The following is a 22,707-nucleotide window of genomic DNA, read 5'->3' on the forward strand; positions in this document are numbered from 1 at the left end:
TCTTGCCAGCATCTGTGTGAAACCCTTCAGAAGAGAATAAGTTTTAGTATTTTTTCCACATTCTTTAATATACCATATAGAGTTTTAATGTGGGATCCAGGAATCTCTGGGCATCTACAGTGCATAGTGAGTAGCAGTGGGAGGAGCTCAGAAAAAATACTGAAAGAATACAGAAAAAAATACAGAAAGAAAAAATACCATATTCACTATCACATTTTTAAAATTCTCTCACAAGGAGAGAATTAAACAAGGAGCATGTAAAGATGAATTTCCACTTGCAATCTGAAATGGTACTAGTTATGTTGCGAGGACAGGTTTTGAAGCTATAGTCAAGGGCCCTACCCAGAAGAAGAAGCAAGCAGATCCTCAGTGTAGCAGAAATGATTTAACACATTTTGAAGTAAAGTAGCACACATTTAAACTGAAAGAGGTTGCCTCCTAAGACTATTAAGTCCAATGCAGCTGTGCTGAGGAATTGTACAGTCTATTCTACCACCTCCAGACTTTACCACCTCATTTCACTCCATGTGTACACAAAGCCTTAACCAATTCCTCTTCAGATTTCAATCCAAGTTCTAAGTCTCAAACTTTAATATATCAAAGGTACCCATACTATTCATGCAACTTTATTGGGGGTTGGGGTGACAAAATGTTACAACAGATGCAACATTCAAGGTTAAAACTGAATTTTTCCAAGTCAGTAGAACATTGTATATTCAGTGCTTGGAACACATGGGCTGCAACTACAGTGGTAAATAAGAAGGCAAGACACAAGGCTGGGTGATCTGGGCCACATTTATTCATTTGCACACAAAAGATCTGCAGTAGGGAACCATAGTAAGAGATTCTAACTGCTCACAACCAATGGTGTTGAGCCAATGCTGCCAGGGCTGAGGGGTAGCATTTCATCTACCCCTTCATTGAAGCCTCATCTTTTCAGGTGAGTAGGGAGACCTTCCTGCTACTGTATACTCCATTCCAAGGCCCCATAACTCTAGGTGTATGCTACAGGTCGGCCCCAAAAAGGCCCCTGACAACAAGCACCACAGGTCTGAAGGCCAGTTGTGAAATTATACACTTAAAGGTATCTGAGGGTCAGAAATGTAAGTGGACAACATTTTCCATTCATCCCTGTATTTGTCACATGCAGGACTGTTTCCATTCCGCTGCTTGAGAGGACACAGCCCTGGCTGGAAATTGCATGGCATTCATAGTAGCGTTTGCCATAAAGGCTTGTGCCTGAAGAAGTTTAGAAGTAGTTTGACGCTGACGTATTGCATCTGGGGGAAGGGAGTGCCAGAGGTCCTCGAGCCACAAAACGCATGTATGTGCAGAAGAAGATGCTACACAAGATGCTCTTATAGATAAGGCAGCCATATCGTGGATCTTACGGAGTGCAAATGCCAATTTCCTATCTGTCAAAAACTACCTTATCCATCTTGTTATCTGCTGTGGTGAAATTAAGTAACTTATAAAAGCTAAGTTGTTATTCCACCCCATTCATTTCAATGCAAAGGAAACACAATGCAAATAGCAGGAAGATGTAAATCAGTTACATATCATTTGTGGGCAAAAAACAAAAACAACAGTGAATATATATTTGCTGGTTTGATTTCTGTCTCGGCATGAAACAAATGCAGTCATACCTCGGAAATTGAACAAAGTCCGTTCAACTTCCAAAATCTTTGGAAACCAAGGAGCGGCTTCCGATTGGCTGCAGGAAGGTCCTGCAGCTAATCAGAAGCCGTGTAAGCCATGTGGGACATTTGGGTTCCAAAGAACATTTGCAAACCAGAAGACTCACTTCTGGATTTGCGGCGGTCGGGAGCCAAAACACTCAACTCGCAAGGCGTTCAGGACCCAAGGTATGACTATAACTGAACATTGGCCATATTCACTCTGAGCTTCTAAACTAAGAGGCCAAAGGAGGGGTAAAGGTAAAGGTAAAGGGACCCCTGACCATTAGGTCCAGTTGTGTCCGACTCTGGGGTTGCAGCACTCATCTCGCATTACTGGCTGAGGGAGCTGGCATATAGCTTCCAGGTCATGTGGCCAGCATGACAAAAACGCTCCTGGTGAACCAGAGCAGCGCACAGAAACGCTGTTTACCTTCCCGCTGGAGCGGTACCTATTTATCTACTTGCACTTTGATGTGCTTTCGAACTGCTAGGTGGGCAGGAGCTGAGACCGAGCAACGGCAGTTCACCCCGTCACAGGGATTCGAACCGCCGACCTTCTGATCAGCAAGCCCTAGGCTCTGTGGTTTAACCCACAGAACAGGCTTACCGGTAAATAGCTTTATGCCCTCCTCCACCCTGGTAGATGCAAAGACTTCCCATTACAAAGGCCATTTGCAGCTGCAGACACTGCAAGAGAACCAGAAGTGGAATTCTGGAAGGGAAGACATCAGGAATCAAAGCAACAACAGAGAAATATTTATGCAATTGCTGTGGACCCCCCCCCCCAAAAAAAATCTGGGAATACTATAAGAATACTCTTTATTGCGCCAAATTTAAGTGTCAATGGGAAATAAGGAAAGCTACATTGATTCTTCAGTCACACACAGGTTAGATTACTGTAATATGGAGGCTGCCCTTGAAGATAGCCTGGGAACTCCACAATTTGTACAGAATGTGGCAGCCAGAGACTTGTCTAAACCATACCATGATGGTTTAGTACCAGATTCGAATTATAGAATAAATTCTCTCTCTCCAGGTTGAAAGCTAACCTGCTGGGTTGTTTTTCTTTAAGAAGCAACCCTGTTTCCTACCCCCAGCACCCTTAAAATCACCTGCAGCAAGGCTGTGTGTTTACTCTTTCATTATGTTTGCTCAGTTATCAAGCTACAGTAGCAGAATCAAATGGAGAGTGGTTAGGCTCGAGGCATTAGAGTGGTATGTGGAGAACTGCTGTGAATGTGTTACGTCTGCACACAGCCTTAAACAATTACAGCGTGGAAAGGAGAGAGAAAGAGAGATGAGATTTAGTGCCTGTGTCTCCTCAGCCCCCTCCTCCTCCTTCCCTTCCCCCCCCCCCCCAATGTTTCCAACTTGACACACTTCACCTCCTTCTGTGTTTTTATTAGCTGGTATTCTCAATACATCAGCGACAGCTATGATGAAACCAGTGGCAGATTTTCCTGCAAAGCAGCTGGGTCGTTGTCCCATGGGCCTTGTTGCCTTTACCATGCAAGATCTTTAAAGTGACCATGCCTGGATCAGCTGCCGTTTTGAAAGCACTTGAATGGACAATTCTGAGCATGTTAAAGTGTGTGTGTGTGTTTGCATGCGTGTTGGACTTGTGCATGGCTCACAGACAGAGCTACTTTGAGAAATTCAGAGACAGCTACCTATCACGAACACAGTCCCTGCTATGGGCAGTTGTACATGCAAGTGCCTTGCTTTGGGGTGTCAAATCAAATATACATCACTAGTTGGCAGGGTACATCACTTGCCCTCCTGGGCATTCAGAAGGGGAAAGCGGGGGAAGCAAGGATTAAATACGACAAATGCAGGGAAAACTTTAACAATATATGATGGGGTTTATCATTTACTGTCATCTCATTTATTACCCACAGTGTCAGTGACGAGGAACGGAAGCGAAAAGACAGACAACTTACTTAACAGTGAATCCCATAACACTTACCTGGAACCGTCGCATATCTCGAGGGTTCCCGGCTGTTTTCAAACAATTCTGATTGCACTTGAGGAAAAATTTTAAGAAGAATCTGTAGGGGGAAAGAGAGAGTGTGTGTGACATCTTCCACTTTTAAAAAAAATGTGTCTGTTATTATTTACTTGCTTTGTGCGGATATGATTGTGCCTTGTGGCAGAATCCACCGGGAGAGTGTTTTAAAAGCATGCTGTCAATTAAAACAGATTAAAATGACATTTCTGGTGGAATTTATTTGCCCTGCAAAGAAATGCCTAGTGCTATTAGAAACCAGAGATCTTTAAAAAAATAAAAATATTTTTTTAGCTCACAGACAAGCAAGGCAAAATGCAATAGGTGAAGCTTCCAATGTGAGGACAGAGGCAAGAACAGTTGCATTGGGAAATTGAAGCAATAAAACAAAAAGAAAGAATAAAGATAATAGACATAGAATTCCTCCCATAAAAAACCCTGAAAGTATTTGTGTACTCATGAATGCAACTCTGCAATTTGTATCTCTTTATCTGGGTCTAAGTGACATTCACACCTTATGTGGATGCGGAATTGGGATTTGCATAAAATTCAGAGGAGCTGAAGCCAATCCTGGTGTTTTCATAAGTGTATGCAGAGCTTTTTTTTCTAGAAAAAGAGGTGCTAGAACTTGTTGAACCTACCCAAAGTTGTTGAGCTTTTTTTAATGGGGGCCCATTATTCAAAATTCAAAATGAAACACTGGGCAGCGTAGCACTACAAAGCTGCCAGAACACAACGAAGAGGTGCCAGAACACAGCTCCGGTGAGTTCCAGCTGAAAAAAAGCCCTGAGCTTTTTTCCAGGGCTGTGCCTCAATGGTAGATCCCATGTTTTGGATGCACATGGGCTCAGGTTGAATCCTCAACATCTCAACAAGAGGATCTCAGTACCAGTGCTGGAAAAGATCTCTTTCTGAGATCAACTGCTGGTCATGATAGACCAAGGCTGGAGAACCTTTGGCTTTCCAGATGCTGATGGTCAGGGGTGATAGGTGTTGTAGTACAACAACAACATTTGGGGGGGTTGTCACAGGCTCTCCCCATCCCTGTGGCAAATACTGAGACAAAGGACTAAAGGTCTGTTTCCGTGTTAGGCAATTTTATGTGATGATCTCATCCATACACTACATTTTTAGGTATATACTTTAAAAAGTGAAGAAGCCATAATGAGGTCAAACATGGTGAAGTGGACAGAATTTTGAGTTTTGGTGTGGAGGGACACAGGGCCAAATCCCTACTCAGCTCATCAACTTTACTGAATAGCCTTGGGCAATTCTCTCTCAGTTTAGATTATTTTATACAATTGCTGGGAGCTTACATAAAATATGAAATTCATGTAAGAGCTGTTCACAGAGCCACCCCTCCCCCACTAAAGCATGGAGGAGGGAGCGGGACAGCCTGATATACAGGCATTAAGCAGAACACCAGCACACAACACTTGAATGCATAGAGACCTTCCACACTGATGTTCCAATCAGCACATGGATATTAAGCGACAGACTGGGATGCTTGCAGACATTCTCATGAGGCCAGTGAGTGTGGTCCAACACAAAGGCCAATGTGACCTGCTTGTTTAAAAGCCTCATCTGCTGTAATGCTCACACAGGTTGACCATGGGGAAGTCTCTACCTGTCAGCCTAATTTATCTTCCGGGGTGCTGGGGTAAAATGATGAGGGAGTGAAGAACAATGTAGAGTATCCTCAGATCTCCAGGGGAACAGAAATGCAATTTATAAATATGAATGGGAAAACATTCCACATCACATATTTTTTCACCACACTGGAAAGTATTAGAGAAAGTAATATTTGCAGGGGACATAGCAATAAATAGATTATTTATTTATTTTGAATACTTGCATAAGTGGTGAGCTTGTTTGTTTTTGTTTCTTTACCGCTCTGTAATCTTTATATCTATATACTGTATATGGACTGTAAGTTGAGTGATTAATGTGCATAACAACTGGCCATTGTGCACATTCGCCAGGCTTCATGGAGAATGTGCACACAATCCTTCCACAAGGAGGGAATTGTGCACATTTCTGGGTCAATATACACAATCTCCAAGGGCCCTTGAGATTTGTGCATATATTGACTGAATTTTGTACAGGGCTCTGGGACTTGCCAGCAAGGGGGGGGGGCAGCCTGTAATATATTCCCAGAGTTATAGTGTGCTAGGAGGGAGCAGAGCAGGAAGGAAGGCTGAATGGCTGAAGGACTTAGTATCCCAAACAGATCTCTTAAGTGAAAATAAATAATTGTAGCCCAGTTCACTCAACCTTGTTCCTTGCCTCTCTATTTACCACCATGGTTACAGATTCTTCTGTTGCAGTCCATGTGTTCCCAGCACTGAAAGTGCAATGTTTTACTGACTTGAAAAATTCAGTTTTACCCTTGAATATTGCATCTGTTGTGACATGTTGTGCCTTCCCCCAACCACCCGCCAAACCTGAATGAACAGCATGGGTACCTTTAAAGGTACTGAGACTTAGAACTTGATTTGAAATCTGAAAAGGGATTGGTTAAGGCCTGGTCTACACGTGGAGTGAAATGAGGTGGTAAAATTTGGAAGTGGTAGAATAGACTGTGAAATTCAACAGAGCAGTTAGGTAATGTCAGTCAGGGCAAAGGTTGGGAGAGGGGAAAGGCAAATTGCTTTGAGAGCAGGGCTAAGCTGGCCTCTTAACAACACACCCAAGAGCCCTACTGCTAAGGCCAATAGCATGGCAGCTAGGGATGGGGAAGAAATTTGGTTGAGTTCACATTTTAATGCAAATCTACCTAATTCTCCCTTCCCCAAAACAATACATGAACAAAAACACAATTAACCTTCGCAATTCACACTGCTTCACGTTTTAGTGGATGCAGTGCTCCGACCCAAAAATGGGGATTTAAAATTTTTATATTAAAGACACATATTATTTAAAGACAATAAAACAACACAAAAACACATATTTGTGAAAGTAACATGGAAATGTGGATGTTGCCTGAAAAAAGTGTCTATTAAGAGAAATGCACACTTAAATGTCGAAACATTCATGAGGGGTTTTGTTTGTTTGTTTTTTAAATAGAATAAAATAAAGTAAATCACCAATTCTTAGGGAAATGTAGCGAACTAAATTTAAGATTGGTAAAACCAGAAACTGAAATCAGAATCAACATATTTGCCCATCTGCAGTCGTGGGCATTGAAACAGTGCAGCAAGAAGGGTAAGACTTCTTATCCAGCAGGACAACAGTTTGTCCCAGGACTAAGCAACCTACAATAGGTTATTTACAGGGGATCATTTTAGCTTTGGAATTAATATTTTTAGGAGTGGGCTTTTTTAGTTGCTAATGTGCATTATTTCACTTGCTTCAAAATGGTGTGAGGCAGCTCTGTTTTGTTTCTGCTGAGTGGGACCCTGGACTCCTGCCTCCAAAGTCCTCCCTCAACAGCACCAACGGTTATACAATTTGGCCTGCACTATATATGTGCTATGGAAAAATCACGAAACTGGCACCACATCTGGATACGCTCAAGCAGATGTAAATGTCACCCAAAAATCGGGGTGGGGGTGGGGGTGGAGAAGAGAAAATTAATTACAGATTTGGGGATGTAACTGTTCATTTTTCAAAGTTGCCCATCTGATACAGTCATAAATATATTAGGTCCACACTCAAAATACTCAAAAAGAAGAGGAAATTTTAAACATGCTCAGGAACACATGGATGTTTCCATATTTTGGGACTCGGGGGCACAAGATGTACAAATCAAAATGAAACACTGGGCAGGTGAGATGTACAACGAGATTACAGAATAAATAGCAGATCTCTTTGTCACCTACTATCCTATGCTACATTACATATTTTTGTGTGCAACTGCTAGAGAATGGGAAAACAAAAGGCCCCTAAGCATATTTTCAGAGTTTACACCATCTAAACACAAAAATGAGAATGGATAGATGAATCTGTCGGTTTTAGTTTCTCCTATTTCTGATCTCAAAATTAGTTCTGCAGCAATTTGCAATAATAATAAAAACTCATGAAAAGTAACCAACATGTGACTTTCTAATATACACATGTTTGGCATACCATTTTGACTAGCATGTACTGTAAGTTTCTCAAAACCATTTATTCTAACACAATGCATTTTTGTATGTGACTTTCACTAACATTCACATTTTTGTTAACTGGTTGGTTAAAGATCCGCATCGCAAAATTCAGAGAAATGTAAATTTCGGGGGATAATTGTGTTTCAGTTATGTATTGGTTTGTGATGTATGAATTAAGTAATTTCTCATTATATTACAAACAAAACAGAATTTCTCCACCATCACTAGGTCTGTCTGTGATCTATCTAGCTTTGTTTCAGCTGGAAACATTTTCTGTTCTCGGTGTGTGTGTGTGTGTGTGTGTGTGTGTTTGCCCTGGTATCCTAGTAGTACATCTAAATTGCAGTGGTGAGGGAGGAACCCACAGATTTAACTGGGACACGGAAAATTCATGAAGGCTGCAGGACAAAATAAAATGCATTCATATAAGGGTTGAATAGTTGCGGAGAGGGGCGGGAGTTGAAAGTCAGCTGGGAACACAATGAGCAATTTATTTATTTATTTCCCTTGCTGAGTGCTTGTCTAAAAAAAAAAACCCCAGCTTTTGCAGTAAGTTAAAGTCCCAGGTGAGCTAGGCCTAGTTCCCTTTCTGTTACTATGACAACGAATTTTTACCGCAGTCCCAAAGTCCCTCCAGAACTCACACATTCATGCCTTGAATTAGAACTTTAAAGAAGAAAGATGTATATTTTTCCCAAGGTTTACCAACAAGAAAAACAAGCAATAGAAATATAAGGCAAAAAACACATCGTGCCCCCCCCCTCAAAACATACACACCAGTGTTACATCTCCAATAAAACCTTAGTTTTGCCAACTTCAAAAATTGTGGGTTCTTTTTACCAACAGACAGAAACAAAGGAAATATTTAGAGATCCAATTCATTTCCAACAGCAAATAATAAACAACAAAAGAATGGGGAGTGTGGGAAAATCATTAAACTGATGAGATATTAATATCAGCTAAATTGTTCTTGAAAATACCAATGTTGTGGTTGTTTTAACTTTATTAACAGATTTTGTATATTTTTTAAGTTGGTGTCTTTCTCAATGGGATTACTACAAAGCAAGGTCATTTTTCCCTTCCTGCCATGTCTGTACTACGGTAAGTTCCCTTTGTGGCTAATGCAGAGTATCCAAACTTCTTTGTGTGATGGATAGTGAAGTATATACACACAAACTCCTGGCTACTGTCAATTAAATCCATTGTTAAATTTAAGTTGGAAAAGATGAATAAAGGTCTCCCCAAAACAGCACAATTTTTGTGAACAAATAGATCAGGGACAACTGACGTGGTGCCTTCTAGCACAGTGTTTTTCAACCCTTTTTGGGCAAAGGCACACTTGTTTCATGAAAAAAATCACAAGGCACACCACCATTAGAAAATGTTAAATAATTTAACTCTGTGCCTATATTGACTATATATAAAGTAATTTTTCAATTTTTCCCACGGCACACCAGGCAACATCTCGCGGCACACTAGTGTGCCGCGGAACAGTGGTTGAAAAACACTGTTCTAGCAGTTCTTGGACTACAACTTCCATAATCCCTAACCAGCATGGCTGATGATCAGGGTTGATGGGAGTTATTGTCCAATGCTAGCTGGAGGGCACCTCACTGGCTAGCTCAGAAACAGACTGCACTGAAATCCATTCAGATGCCCACACTTTAGGGTGAGTAAATAATGGCAAATGTTGGCCCTTGGCAAATATATAGCAATCCACATTATGTACTAAAAGAGATGCAAAAATTCCAATTCACCCTATGGTAGAGTTACAAACTCTGAAGGTTTATAAAGCCAAAATTTCATAAAAATTCCATTTTTTATGTTTGATCCCAAATCTCACATTGTGCAAGAGTATGAGTAAAATCTTAAAGAACTTATCGTCACCCCTGGACAAAATTTTCCCTAAGATTGCCTGAGTGGGAATGCCTGCATCCCAGGATGGCCTTGTGGCTTGTGGGTCTTCTGCTGTTGTAGCCTAGACTAAAAAAGAGAGGGAGAATGTGCAAATCTAGGACCCAGAAACCAATGGCAGCATTTTGCTTTCTCTGACTTGGGGGCTGAGCTCCAATGTATGAAGAGAGAGAGGATGGAGCTGAGGGTGAGAGCATGCCTCACACTTTGAGCATGCCTCACACTCATTTAGATGAATGGTTTAGCTAATAAAGTATTCATTCAGTCTTAAATTGATATGCCTCTCAAAATGATGTCAGAAGGCTTCCGGAGTGACTCACAGTACAATCCAAACAACAAAAACAATACATTTCGAAAGAACAGCCATAGCCAACAAGATTCAGAGAGCAGGTCAATCTGCAGCATAAATTCTAATAAACAGAGGAACAAATAAACAAACCAGTTCATCTAATAAAATCCAGTGCCCTTTGAAGTATTTTTTTTAAGTCTTTCCCCATTTTCCTAAGGACTGTGAAGGACCAAACTTCATGAGTCAGCCTAGAAAGCAATTTCTAGAGTAGGTGCCACCACTGATAAGGCCCTATACTTTTTCAGTCTGAACAAAGTATTTAGAGCAGGACTTTCCCTGTGCACATGGGGGAAGAGGGGGAACATATGGGCGAAGTCAGTCCCTAAGGTTTCATGGACATGACTGTTGATGTCGGCCTTCACCAATCTGGTGCCCTCCAGACATTGCTGGACAGCTTCCATCAACCCTGATTATTGGCCATGCTGGCTGAAGCAGATAAGAACTGCATTCCAAAACATCTGGAAAGCTGGTAGAGGAACATTTTGAGGTGGCAGCTTCCTTATGACACCCTCCTCCAATTGTTTGCTAATTAGATGCATAGACCCGCAAGCTTGTCTGCATGATACAACTGTGACATCTCAGTCTCAGCCCAGAAGTCCATAACAAGAATGTGTGCTATTGATACAAGAATGCGTTGAAATGCAAAAATTATGAGATATTAAATGAGATATATATTTTTGTTGGAACCATGGTAAAGGGAAGGAAAGAGTGCAATCTGTCCTCCTCACTTCTGTGGGCATCTAGTTGCTGAGGCTTTCCCATGGCTGCTTACATCATTAGAAATGTGCACATCAATTGCATGGTGTCACATCTAGTTTGGCCCCATTTCCCATGGAAAACAACACAACAAATTAATTGCATAGATAGATGAAACACTGTGGGTGGGGTAGACAGGGTCTGATCATATATCGGCTGCCCTGAAAGCAAGGCAGTGAGCGTGCATTCCACCATACATCAGATGTTACAGCTGTCTTCCATCTGTTTTCAGTTGAACCAGACTCTAACTAACTGCATGACCACAGACCTCTCAGCATCACTCTCTAACCAACTGAGCAGTTTCTTTAAATCTGAGTGTACCCTAGTCATTTGGAGAGTGGTGTCTGATATTTGCAGCAAATGGGTAGTGGTTGTGGGGCTAAACCCTTACTCATCTATATATTACCATCTCATTGATGTGCAGATCCAGAATTGGCCTCCACAGTCACAAACGGACACACTGTTAAGACCATATTCATGGAAGACAATCTTACTCAGCTACAAATGATCGCCAAAGAAAGTCCATCCCACCCTCCAGTTCCAACATGACTTGGGCAAAACCAGGTCACCAAAGGGCAGCTCCACATCATACATTTAAAGCACACCCAGAACAAATTTAAAGTACATGACTTCCCCAAGAGAATCTTGGGGACTGTAGTATTTCCCTTACAGAGCTACAATTCCACTTCCCTTAAGAAATGAATCATGACAGAAGGGCCATAGCTCAATGGCAGAGCACATGGCTGGTGCCTATTGGGACTGGTAGGATGGTAAGCAGGGAGACCAACAGGAGGTGGAACGGGAAGACATGCCCAACTAATCGAACTTTGTCCCTGGCCTCCTTGCTATTAGGTTGCCCAAGGGCAACACTGAGACTATGAGGGAGAAAGCTTAGAGCCAGTGTCAGCCAGCCCCTGGGCAAGTTGTAGGTAAGAAGAGGGCCGACTGAGAGCAAGATGAGGCAGGCAGGGCAGGACCCTTATTGCCCAAACAGATCAGCCTCAGTTGCACACTGTGCATTCAGAAGGTTCCAGGTTCAGTCCCTGGTGTCTCAAACTATGGCTAGGACAGATCCCTGTGTGGAAACTTGCAGAGGTGGACTAGATCACCTCCTAAGTAAGGCAGCTTCCTGAGTTCCTGTGTATATTTCCGTGGGAAGGTGCCAAAGCAGTGTAAATAGACACAGTTCAAATCAAGTTCATGGCTAGCTGGAGTTCCTTATGGAGCAAGTGAGCTGCTCAAGCATATGAAAGCCCTTATAGTAACAAAGACAATAACAGCGCCATACACACTTATATCAATGCCCCATAAGCATTTTGAGTGTGCTTTCTTAGAAACATCTTCAAAGTCCTGAATTGCAAAGTGATGGTTCCCCACCATTTCAACATCAGCCTCTCAACCTCTTCACAAACAAACACTACAGCCTAAATCACAAGGAATGTTTAGCATTTCAGCTTCAATGGGTCATTGCCTACACTCAGCCTTATTATGGCTGCTTTATTTGCTTTAAACCCCAGTAGAAACATTAAAGTGCCTAATTTTCTTCCTCTGGCTTTAAACGTCTTTAAATACTCACATATGCACAAGTGTGTGTGTGTGTGTGTGTGTCCCCTTTAGTTGAACCATGTCACTCATTCCTTCCTCTCCTTTCAGGAATTTTCTAGCCAGTCTCTAATGATAACTAAGCAGCCATATAAAAGAGTTCTGTGCTGTCTTTTATATATACTCAGATATTTTACATGCTTGCATCTGGTAAAGGCATTAATATTTATGGAGGTATTACAATAAAAATGACTTTGGGAGAGAGGAAGCAAAAAGGAGGCAGAGCTTAACACCACAGAAGTATGATTTAGGGGCAATGGGAGAGCCACAGAATGGGTTTTCCTGGTTTTTATATAATTAGAAAGCTGCTTTCACAACTTTTCCTAGACAAAATTCACACAGACATTAAACAGGGACTCCAATGGCTACTTGGCCCATGCTTGGCTTCACATAAGGATATTTTCAGCCATGACTCAAACTCTTGCTGCCACATGTGGAAAGATACAGCTTGTTTCATGACATATTTCAATCATTCAAGTACTTGAGGCAAGACTGGCCTAATTTGAAATGCATGGCTATTTTGGAGAAGTATTCCAGGCCTACTGGAACCACAGGCATCTAAAGGCAGCCAAACACAAAATTTAGTGAAACCCCTCCAGTCTGTATAAAGCTAAGAGGCCAGCATATTGTAGTACAGGAGTAAGGAGCTTGTGAACCTCCAGGTGTTGCTGGACTACCGTTCCCATCATTCTCCTGACCATAAAGCTGGCTGGGGCAGATGGTTAGCTGGAGTTCAATAACATCTGGAAAGCCACAAATTCCCCTCCCCATGCTGTAGTAGATGGCATGTAGTAGACAGGAATGCAACCAAAGGATCTCTCTCCCCACCCTTTCTCTTTCAGGCCATAAACCTGTTTTGGGCTGTTCCACTTTACAACACAGGTCTACATTCTAAATGGGGTGGAAGGATTCACCATGAGCAGGACCTCCAAGTGCCCCAATTTTCCAGGGACAAACCCAGATTTTCAGAAGTTGTCCCAATTTCTGCTTTTGTCCCTATTTCCATCAGATAAATGTTGCGAGGGTATGAAGTTATGCAACCCCTGAGCCAAGGAGATAAGTAGATATACAAACTTTAGAAGACATCTGAAGGCAGCCCTGTATAGTCTTATTATGTTTTTATATATGTTGGAAGCTGCCCAGGGGCAACCCAGTCAGATGGGTGAAATAATAATACAGTGGTGCCCCGCTAGACGAATGCCTTGCTAGACAAAAAACTCACTAGACGAACAGCATTCGTCTAGCGGAAGCTGCCCCGCAAGACGAAAAAGTCAATGGGGCTGCTTTGCAAGACGAAAAAATTTCGTCTTTTTTTCTTTTCTTTTTTCGTTTAGCGGAGCGCGGCTGTCATTGCCGCTTTGCTAGACGAAAAAACCGCTAGACGAAAAAATTCGTAGAACAAATTATTTTCGTCTAGCGGGGCACCACTGTAGTAATAATAATAATAATAATAATAATAATAATGGAATAGGACATGCCTATTTTCATCTGAGAAATGTTTCATGGTATGCATGAAGACTGGGCTCAATGATTTCCATGCTCTTTTTTTCCCTTTTCCTGAATTTATGGATGTGGTTGGGGAATACCAAAAGGGGCAAACTGCACTTTCGGGGGGGGGCAAAATTCTTGTACTTTTCACCAGGATGGAGAGCTGACTATTAATATGTAGCAGCAGAGTGTTTAATATTTCTCTCCCCTCCCCCCATGAGCTCTTCAAAGTAATTCAAGCCCTTTGGCACCCTACATTGTTGGTGTTGTTGTTGCCGCTGCTGATGCTGTTATTTGCAAATTTAACAACAACAAACCCCAGTAAAAACCCACAATCACTTCACAATCTGAATGCAATAGCCCTGAGTGCATACATCTTAATTTAAGCATACAATATAAGCCTTCCAAACATCCAGTAACGTATTCACACAAAGCTGTTATCTGCATGGAATATGTTCAAAGGCTTCAAGGGCTATGAGGTCCTCAGACCCTTGTGTAACAGAACAGCATTTTCCCTTTGCCTCCTAAATAGTTATTAAGTCACTAAGAATATATTCAAGGGACAGAGAGAAAATCAACAGCACATTATGAATCAACTCATTTCCATATAGCTATTTTAATTGCCCTGGAAACAACATCAGAAAAAAATAGTAGTGTGAAGGTCTTGCTTCTGAGCATTGGCATTGGCAACTGGGAGGTCAGCATGATAGAGAGCCTTATTCCGATACCATCATGCAAAGGAAGGGGATAACAAATTGGGGTGTTTTGATGCAAACTTCCTCAGTCTTTAAGCATTCCAGAATCTAGACCCCCCCCCCATACACACTTCAACTTGGACAATTATGTTTATTTGTTTTCCTCCCAGGATGGAAGCACTGTCTTTTTTTTTTCTCCTCTCACCATCAGCATGTATTATTATCAAGACACAGTCGCAAGGTTACCAAAGCTATTTTTCAGGTGCCGCAGTCCATACCTTCTAACACTTGACAGATGAAAATAGTTTACCCTTGGCATTACATTAGGTGAGCAAGCAGCTCCGATGGCCCACAGTGAGCGAGGAATAAAGCCGCTTTCAGAGGGGTCCAGCAACCTGCTCCCATCTGGCTTGTGAGATCTGATAGAGCATAAGAATAATCTCTTGACATGAATACTTCCATGGTGTTTTATTTCATGTGCATCTCTCACCACTCCTCAAAAAAGCACCCCAAAAAGGCTCAGAATAAAATTTGGGGATTCAAACAACGAGAGTTGTGCGAAATGGAACAATTCTACTCCGTGATCATTCTGGGATTCCAGCACCAAGTGGTTCCACTGTGGTTAAATTCTGAATAGAAATTAGGGTTTAAAAAAGAGGAAAGAACAAATACTAGGAATATGCTATTCCTTCCCCCCTCAACCCCCCCCCAAACATTCAGTTGTATTCAGTCCTAATCCTACTCAGAGTGGACACACTAAAATAAATGGCCCTCACCTAAGTAATGTACATTAATTTCAATCGGTCTACTCAGGGTAAATCTTGGTTGGATACAACCCTTCTTTTTTTTGGGGGGGGGAAACAGTGCATTTTTTCTATTCCACCATTTCATATTGATTTCAATAGGGAAATTGAAAGAGGTTAAAGTCCAGAAAATGCCTGGCTGGGGGGCAAACAGCAATCTACTGCTGCTGATCTTCGGGGAAAGAAATCTTCAGTGGTGAGTTGCTGTCTGCTGTACCATCAATCATTTGGGAAGCTGAAATCCTATATATCAGGGTAGCCAATGTGGTGCCCTCCAGATGAGGTTGATCTGCACCTTCCAACATCCCTGACCACAGGCCATGATGGCTGGGGCTGATGGGAGATGAAGTCTTGCAGAACAGGTGAGGTCCCTACAGACTGGAGGTGGGAAAATCCTGTTCCCATCTTCAAAGGGGGGGGGGGGAGAAGACCCAGGTAACTACTGACCAGTGAGTATGACATCCATATCAGGGAAAGTTCTAGGATAATTCAGATAATTGTGTGTGTGTGTGTGTGTGTGTGTGTGCTGTTTCAGGTTTGTGCATGCATGTGTACAGTTGGGCAGTGTTAGAAATTGAGATATAGTCCTTCCTCTGACCACCCCCTAATATTCTTAAGAAGGTCTCTTCTCCAGTCTTCAGAGAGCAGCTCCTCCTTTCCTTCCACTCTGCATTTTTAATCTGAAAATTTAGGCGCAGTACTGTGCCCAGAGCTAAGAAACTGCTCACGCTAATGAAATTCCGTCACATAATGCACCTAGAAAAAATGGGAGTTTTGAACACTGCAGTTGGGTGTGTGTGCACATGTACATTAGCAGAATATTTTACACATGCACACATGGTGTGTGGGTGGGTGTGGGTGTGGTTTCAAGGTGGTGTGAGTGATGCCAACAACAGTTTATCAGGTTTACAAATGTGACTGTGGTCTAAAATATTTAGTAACCTCTAGTCTAATTACTGCACCACACTGTCATATTCCATAATTATAGGCATTGTGCATAGCATCCAGCAGATGGCTCTTTCTGAAAATATTGGAGTACTAGCAAAATTCTCACTTCAAACTTGAAAGCACACCATATTATTTTGCCAGTAGATGCTGCCCTATAACTGCTCAGAACTTCATCAAACCAATGAAAGTGTGTCTTCCCTGACAAGTCTGAATAAAATACAACAGTAGTTTTTGACAAAATGAGAAAGAAATATATGGGAGGAAAACTGAGTAAAAATATTAATATGTCACATTTCAGTTGTACCTGTTGCATTTTTTATCAGATTGGTTTTCAATTTGGGACATTCATAGAACTCATCAGTTAGATGAATCAGGTTTTTGGTGTCATTTCTATAAGTCTCAGAAAAAAATATTCTTATAATTGTGGGACATCATCATTATTATTATTTTGACTATTTGCCATAATTCTTATGCCCCTTTAATACTTTGAAATGAAAGTGAGTTCAACAACAGGCTGTGTTATAATTGCTCCAGTGGATCAACACCTTATTATAGCATTTATCATATCTAGTAGGGAGTAGGGAGTTGTGGCCCTCCAGATGTTATTGGACTACAACTCCCATCAGCCCGAGTAGCATGGTTAATCTGGAGGCTTCCCTATTTCTAACTTAAAGTTTGAAATAAATATTCACATTCAACATACCTGTCTTAGAGGAGAACTGAAATGTTGAATGTTCAAATGCTTAATCCAGGGATGGGGAACCTGGGGTCCTCCAGATGTTATTGGACTTTACTAACATCATCCCTGACCATTGGTCATGCTGGCTGGGGCTAATGGGAGTTAGAGTCTAACAACATCTGGAGCAATGCAGGTTCCTCATCCCTGGATCAATCATTTCATTAATGAAGTTTGACCAAAGTACTTACATAAACTGTTAATGAAAAGAACCATCTCAAGAGAAGCATTCCTGTTTACCTTTCTCACACGGGAGGGGATGTCCCTTTTAATGGTTTAATCAATTTTGCATCAGCCCTTGCATTCCATCAATGACTAGAAATATACAAACAAAGCATTTAAAATAAAATAAAATTGCAGGGATTTTTTTTATTAATGTGGGAGAACATTCAATATGTAATGCTCTTCTTCCCCTTTTTCATTTCATCCACCATTTATTTTCTAACATAGCAATTATACAAAACTACAACTGCTTACTGCTTACACCCCAGCTCCAAAGACAGTCATTTGCTACTCTCACACTCACTAGGAACAAAATGATATCCAAGGAAAGCCACCTTGTTTTGTACTCCAATGAAAATCTGCCACCATTAATAAAAATAATAATTGAACTCTATGGGCTGGGATTGAAAATAAAACACTAACCTAACAGTGCAGTTGTAATTGCAGTTGTTATTCCAAAAAGTCTTTGGAGAGATCTTTGCAAATTGCAATATGAGCAGCTTTCCTTTCTTCTCAGTTTTCCCTTCCCTTTTTCTCTCCTTCTCGCCTCCCTTCCCCACCCACAAAAAAGTCAGCTTGAAAAAATGGATGAGAATTATAGCAGGGGTAGCCTATGTGGCGTTGTCCTGTCCAGGTGTTATAGACACTGGGTCATATCCAACTAGCTTCTCTTCAGAGTTGACCAGTTGAAATTAATTTCAACAGGGCTGCTCTGTGTAGGACTAGCATTGGTGACAACCCTACAGTTCCCATATGCTTGACCACTGACCAGACCAGCCCCAGTTAATGGGAGTAGAGGTTCACAACATCTGGAACACGCCCCATTGGTTATCCCTGATCTATTAATACCCAAAGATTCTAACACAATTTTGCCACAATGTCCTATAAGTAAATGAAGGCCTCACATATGCATATTCAAGTAGGACTAAAATGGCAGAGTTTCTAGGTGGTAGAAGTATGAAGGAGCCCAGATGCAGGCAGGAAAAACTGAGAGGTGAAAAGTGGGGGTGGGGGGTGGGATCCAGCCACTGATAATGTTCTGAGTGCTATTATTTGTGAATTAAGTAAGGAATTCAGGGTTAAGGCACAAATGTGTAGTCAGAGAGCTGAGACCTTCCCACATGCTGCATAGGTAGAATGAAATGTTTGGATTTAGAAAGGAATTGTTTTTCCCCTGTTTACTGTACTCTGCTTGTTAGTTAATACCGTGATATCTTCATTAAGTGCTGACATGCCTGATTTGAATGTAGTACACACTTATGTGCAGAGCAGAATTCTACACTTCAATAGTAAATGGCAAATCTACCAATACTCCAGTTTTCAAGGTGTAAAAGTAAGGTGCAAAATACATTGTAGTACAATACCTGCTTTGAATTCTGAGATATCAGAGTAATCTACAGAAAGCTTTGGTATGCACATTCAGGACACAATTCTACACTCCAAGTTCAAACACTAGTACAACTTGTGGCCGAGGTCGAGTAAAAATTATAAGTAATTAAGTTTGATGTATAAATATGTTTAAAAGTGATAAGGAGGAAAGTTATTGTGGGTAAAAATAGAATAGATGATGATTGGAAAACTGGGAATTAGATTGGTTTTCAAATGGAAAAATCAAAACTGGAAACAGAACTGATCGAATCGAACTCTAAAAACCTTTCCAAGATGTATAATTTGTTGCTAGAGTGGCATACGAAAGACGAATTGGTTAAATCGACAATGATAGATTGGGCAAAAGATGTGGGTCACAATATTATGATGGATGACTGGGAGAGATTGTGGCAGAAAGGTATCAATTTTACTGCATGTAATAGCTTAAGAGAAAATATAATGAAAATGATGTATAGATGGTATCTGACACCAGTTAAGATAGCTAAGATGAATTCGAAAATGTCGGATGTGTGTTGGAAATGTAAGTCTTCGAAAGGTACCTTTTTTCATATGTGGTGGTCGTGTTCAGGGGTAAAGGCTTTCTGGGATAAGATTTATAATGAGCTTAAAAAGGTAATGAAAATTACCTTTAGTAAGAAACCAGAGGCATTTCTCTTGAGCATGACCAATGAAGAGATACCCAGTCAGGACAGAGTATTTTTTTTGTATGCCACGACAGCGGCTAGAATTCTACTGGCAAGAACTTGGAAAGGTGAAGAGATCCCAACAGTGGAAGAATGGCAGATGAAGTTAATGGATTACATGGAACTCGCAGAACTGACCGCTAGAATCCGAGACCAGAGGGAGGAGAAGGTGTCGCAGGACTGGAAAAAATTTAAGGACTATTTAGTTAAATCTGAAAAACTGAATATTTGAGCAGAATTAAACAAAAGATTGGCTTTAGCAGGCTAATGTTAGATAAAATTGCTTAGAAGAAACTTTTTGTGAATGATTTAATTGTTAAAGAATATTTTAAGATATTGTGTTTAAGTTATGATTTATACTGGATTAAGTTTATTTAAGAGTATTAAGAAATACGGTAAATGTTAAGGGAAAAAGATATAAAGTTACCTATAACGTATATATGATTTTGAAGGCAGTGGAGGGAACAGGGGAAGTCCCCTAGTAGAGAAGATAGAAATAAGAAAAATACAAAGATAGGTGTTTGTTAAGGTTTGTATGTTTTTCTTTATGCTTGTTGATATTGTTATTGTTTTTATTGTGTTTATATATTGTGTTTTTATTGTGTTTATGTTTATGTTTATGTTGTGTTTTTTCTTTGTTTTATTGGAAAATAATAAAAAAATCTTTTTTTAAAAAAAGGAAAACTGGGAATTAGGTGTGACTTTGAATTCAGAGGAAGTCAATCGATGATGAAATTAAGAAGAGGAAGAATGGCTGGCCCAGGAAAAGGGCCAGTCCTAAGCAATGATTTATACAAGTCAATTGGTTAAATTTGAAATGGTATTGTATGTGCTCCTGTAAGAGGGGGGCTTGGATATTTGCTCCCCTTGGTGAGAGAGGGGGGGAGTATGAAAAAATTTAACCATGTAATGTTTCTCAACCTCTGCCATGTTCTCAACTGAGCATCATTCCAGTGCAGGTGGGGGGTACAGATTTGGCCACCATTAAATCCTGGAGAATTACAATAAAAATGGGAGCAGAAATTGCTGATGTTCACTTACCTGTATTTGTACCACATCTGGAATGTAAATCAATCCAGCAGATACAATCATGTTTGCTATTGTTGTTTTCAGTCTGCAAAGGATACATTGTGGGTGACATTCATCACATTTGCATTGTGTTTCCTTTGCACTGAAATGAATGGTGCGAAATATCATCACTACAGTGCACAGTGAGATGAATAGTTTTTGTCAGAAGCTAAACTGCAGCAGAACAGAAACAGCACTGCATGCAGGGAACACGGGCTGCAATGAAAACTGATGCCTTCTTACATCCCATAACACACACACACACAGACGGTGGCAAATATTTGGAGAAATTCTAGCAGGTGAGAAAAATAAAAAATCTCAGGAGGAAAAATGTCTTCTGAGGAACTTTGGCTCAGTTCCCATGTATATGTCTATTCCGTCTTCTATATAAGAGAGAGATGTAGATAGATAAAACACTGGGCTGGATGGACCAATAATAACACAGTTTCATATGTTCCTATATTCTCTGTCAGAAGTTCAAACATTAATATCTGTGCCTATTTCAAATGTGGGGAGGCAGGATGCAAAAACCCATTGTTACGAGATACCTGAAATGAAGCCTCGTGAATCCTACAATTTCCTAATGCAAAGCCTCATTCCAGACTCAAGATTATTGGGGCAATTATTACCCCTTTGCACACACCCCCATTCCCAAGGCAGGACCAATTACCAACAGACACATTCATCCTCAACAGAGCCTAGTCATGCCTGTGCCTTTGGAGCAAATCCCCCTTTCTCCCCCACATCTCTGTGGAAGGCTGTGCACTGAACACCAATTACACCACTAGCCTTTTCCTTTCCTTTTCATCCTTTTTTTCTGTTGACTGGTCCACTGGTTTTTACTGTTGCTGCCAGATGGTAGAGGCCAACCCGATTAAAAAAAACAAACACCCTCTGCTATTTAATTCCAAACTTGGTAATAACTTTCCTGTAACTCTCAGAGAGGAGGAGGAGGAGGAGGAGGAGGAGGCAGCAGTGGCATGAACATTCAAGAGACAGAATCAAGGTTAGGAACCTATTTTACACCTGCCAGAGCAGATAACACTCAGATAAGGGCTTTCACTCCTACACAAGCCAGGAGCCCTACTAGTCCCTAAACTGCAGTTGCGTGAAAGGAAACGTACATTAATTTGCTAAGAGAGCCAATTTACAATCAAGCACCTTGGGTCCACATACCTTTTCCCCTTCATCTCAAAGGTCTGTTCAGTTGGTGTTTTTACACCTATTGCACTGGCGTGTCTTAGTCGCTGGCGATGACCTTGAGTTTGAACACTGATGTAACATTAGACTTCAATGACAGATTTATAGAGTGGCAGAGATGGGTGCCTACCCCTTCCCTAAGACAGGACGGCATCCCATGTTTGTTAGCATCATTAAACTAAAACTGACTTTTCACCTGCTCCCATACCATATGCAGCTGCAAATTTTTAAATTAAAACTATGAAGCCATGCATAAATTTACATATATTACAGACTAGCCTCTCCATTTAACATGCAAATGTACGCCAATGTTTCAGAACACCTTCTGTCGCTAATTAATTTGCTGAATTATAATTAGACTAATCCTGCATAATTAATAAGCACAGATTTTTTTTTAATTTGTAAGCATCTTGATGAGATCATTCACTTCCTTCTATAAACTGCTAAGTAAGTGTTAAAAAAAAAAATCAACCCCGGTAAGAACATATGTGAGAAAAGCATGTTTGATGCTGCATACAAATTCAAACAAGCGGGAAAGATAGAGGTAAATCAAGATCAATTTAGGAATCGTACTTCAGGAAATAAGAGACCGCCAGTGAATTATTTGCAAGGACAGGGATAAATGTTCTATTTGTTACCAAGAAGTTCCTCCTTGGTACTTTCAACCCACTGGATTTTTCCTCAAGCATGCACTGAGGCAGGAACGGATTACAAAACGCTCTGTGGCATTAAGAAGTGACATGATATTAACACACCCTTGTATATCAAACGTTTGCCTTGTACACGCTGTGTGTTGATAAGCACTTTTGATGGTATTTGGAACTGTTTTCATTCCATCTGCCAAAAACAACGGCAATCGTTCTAGTGGAACAATTAAGTGCCATTAGTATTGGAGGCATTCAGTAATAATTAGAATGAAGGGGATCACTTTAATGTTGGAGAACTTAGGCTTCAAGACGCATGTGTGCCAATGAGTAGAGGAGCTTTTAAAATTTAATTTGATAGCCTCATAGCAAGTGAACCACTTACCCAAAGTGAGATTTCAAGGCTACATTTTGTTATGAGCCAATCACTGTGGATCC

General features: G+C 40.9%; 1 protein-coding gene across 2 annotated transcripts in view; it reads right to left on the reverse strand.

The window, feature by feature from the left end:
* Positions 1 to 22,707, reverse strand: part of EBF2 (EBF transcription factor 2) — a 257,342-nt gene that overhangs the window by 76,531 nt on the left and 158,104 nt on the right. For both annotated transcript variants that reach the window (XM_033171853.1, XM_033171851.1), the window contains exon 7: positions 3,646 to 3,727. In XM_033171853.1, coding sequence (XP_033027744.1) covers positions 3,646 to 3,727 — 82 coding nt within the window. The remainder of the gene's footprint in view (positions 1 to 3,645; positions 3,728 to 22,707) is intronic.

Source organism: Lacerta agilis, chromosome 15, assembly GCF_009819535.1.
Source record: "Lacerta agilis isolate rLacAgi1 chromosome 15, rLacAgi1.pri, whole genome shotgun sequence".
Classification (NCBI taxonomy): Eukaryota; Metazoa; Chordata; class Lepidosauria; order Squamata; family Lacertidae; genus Lacerta; species Lacerta agilis.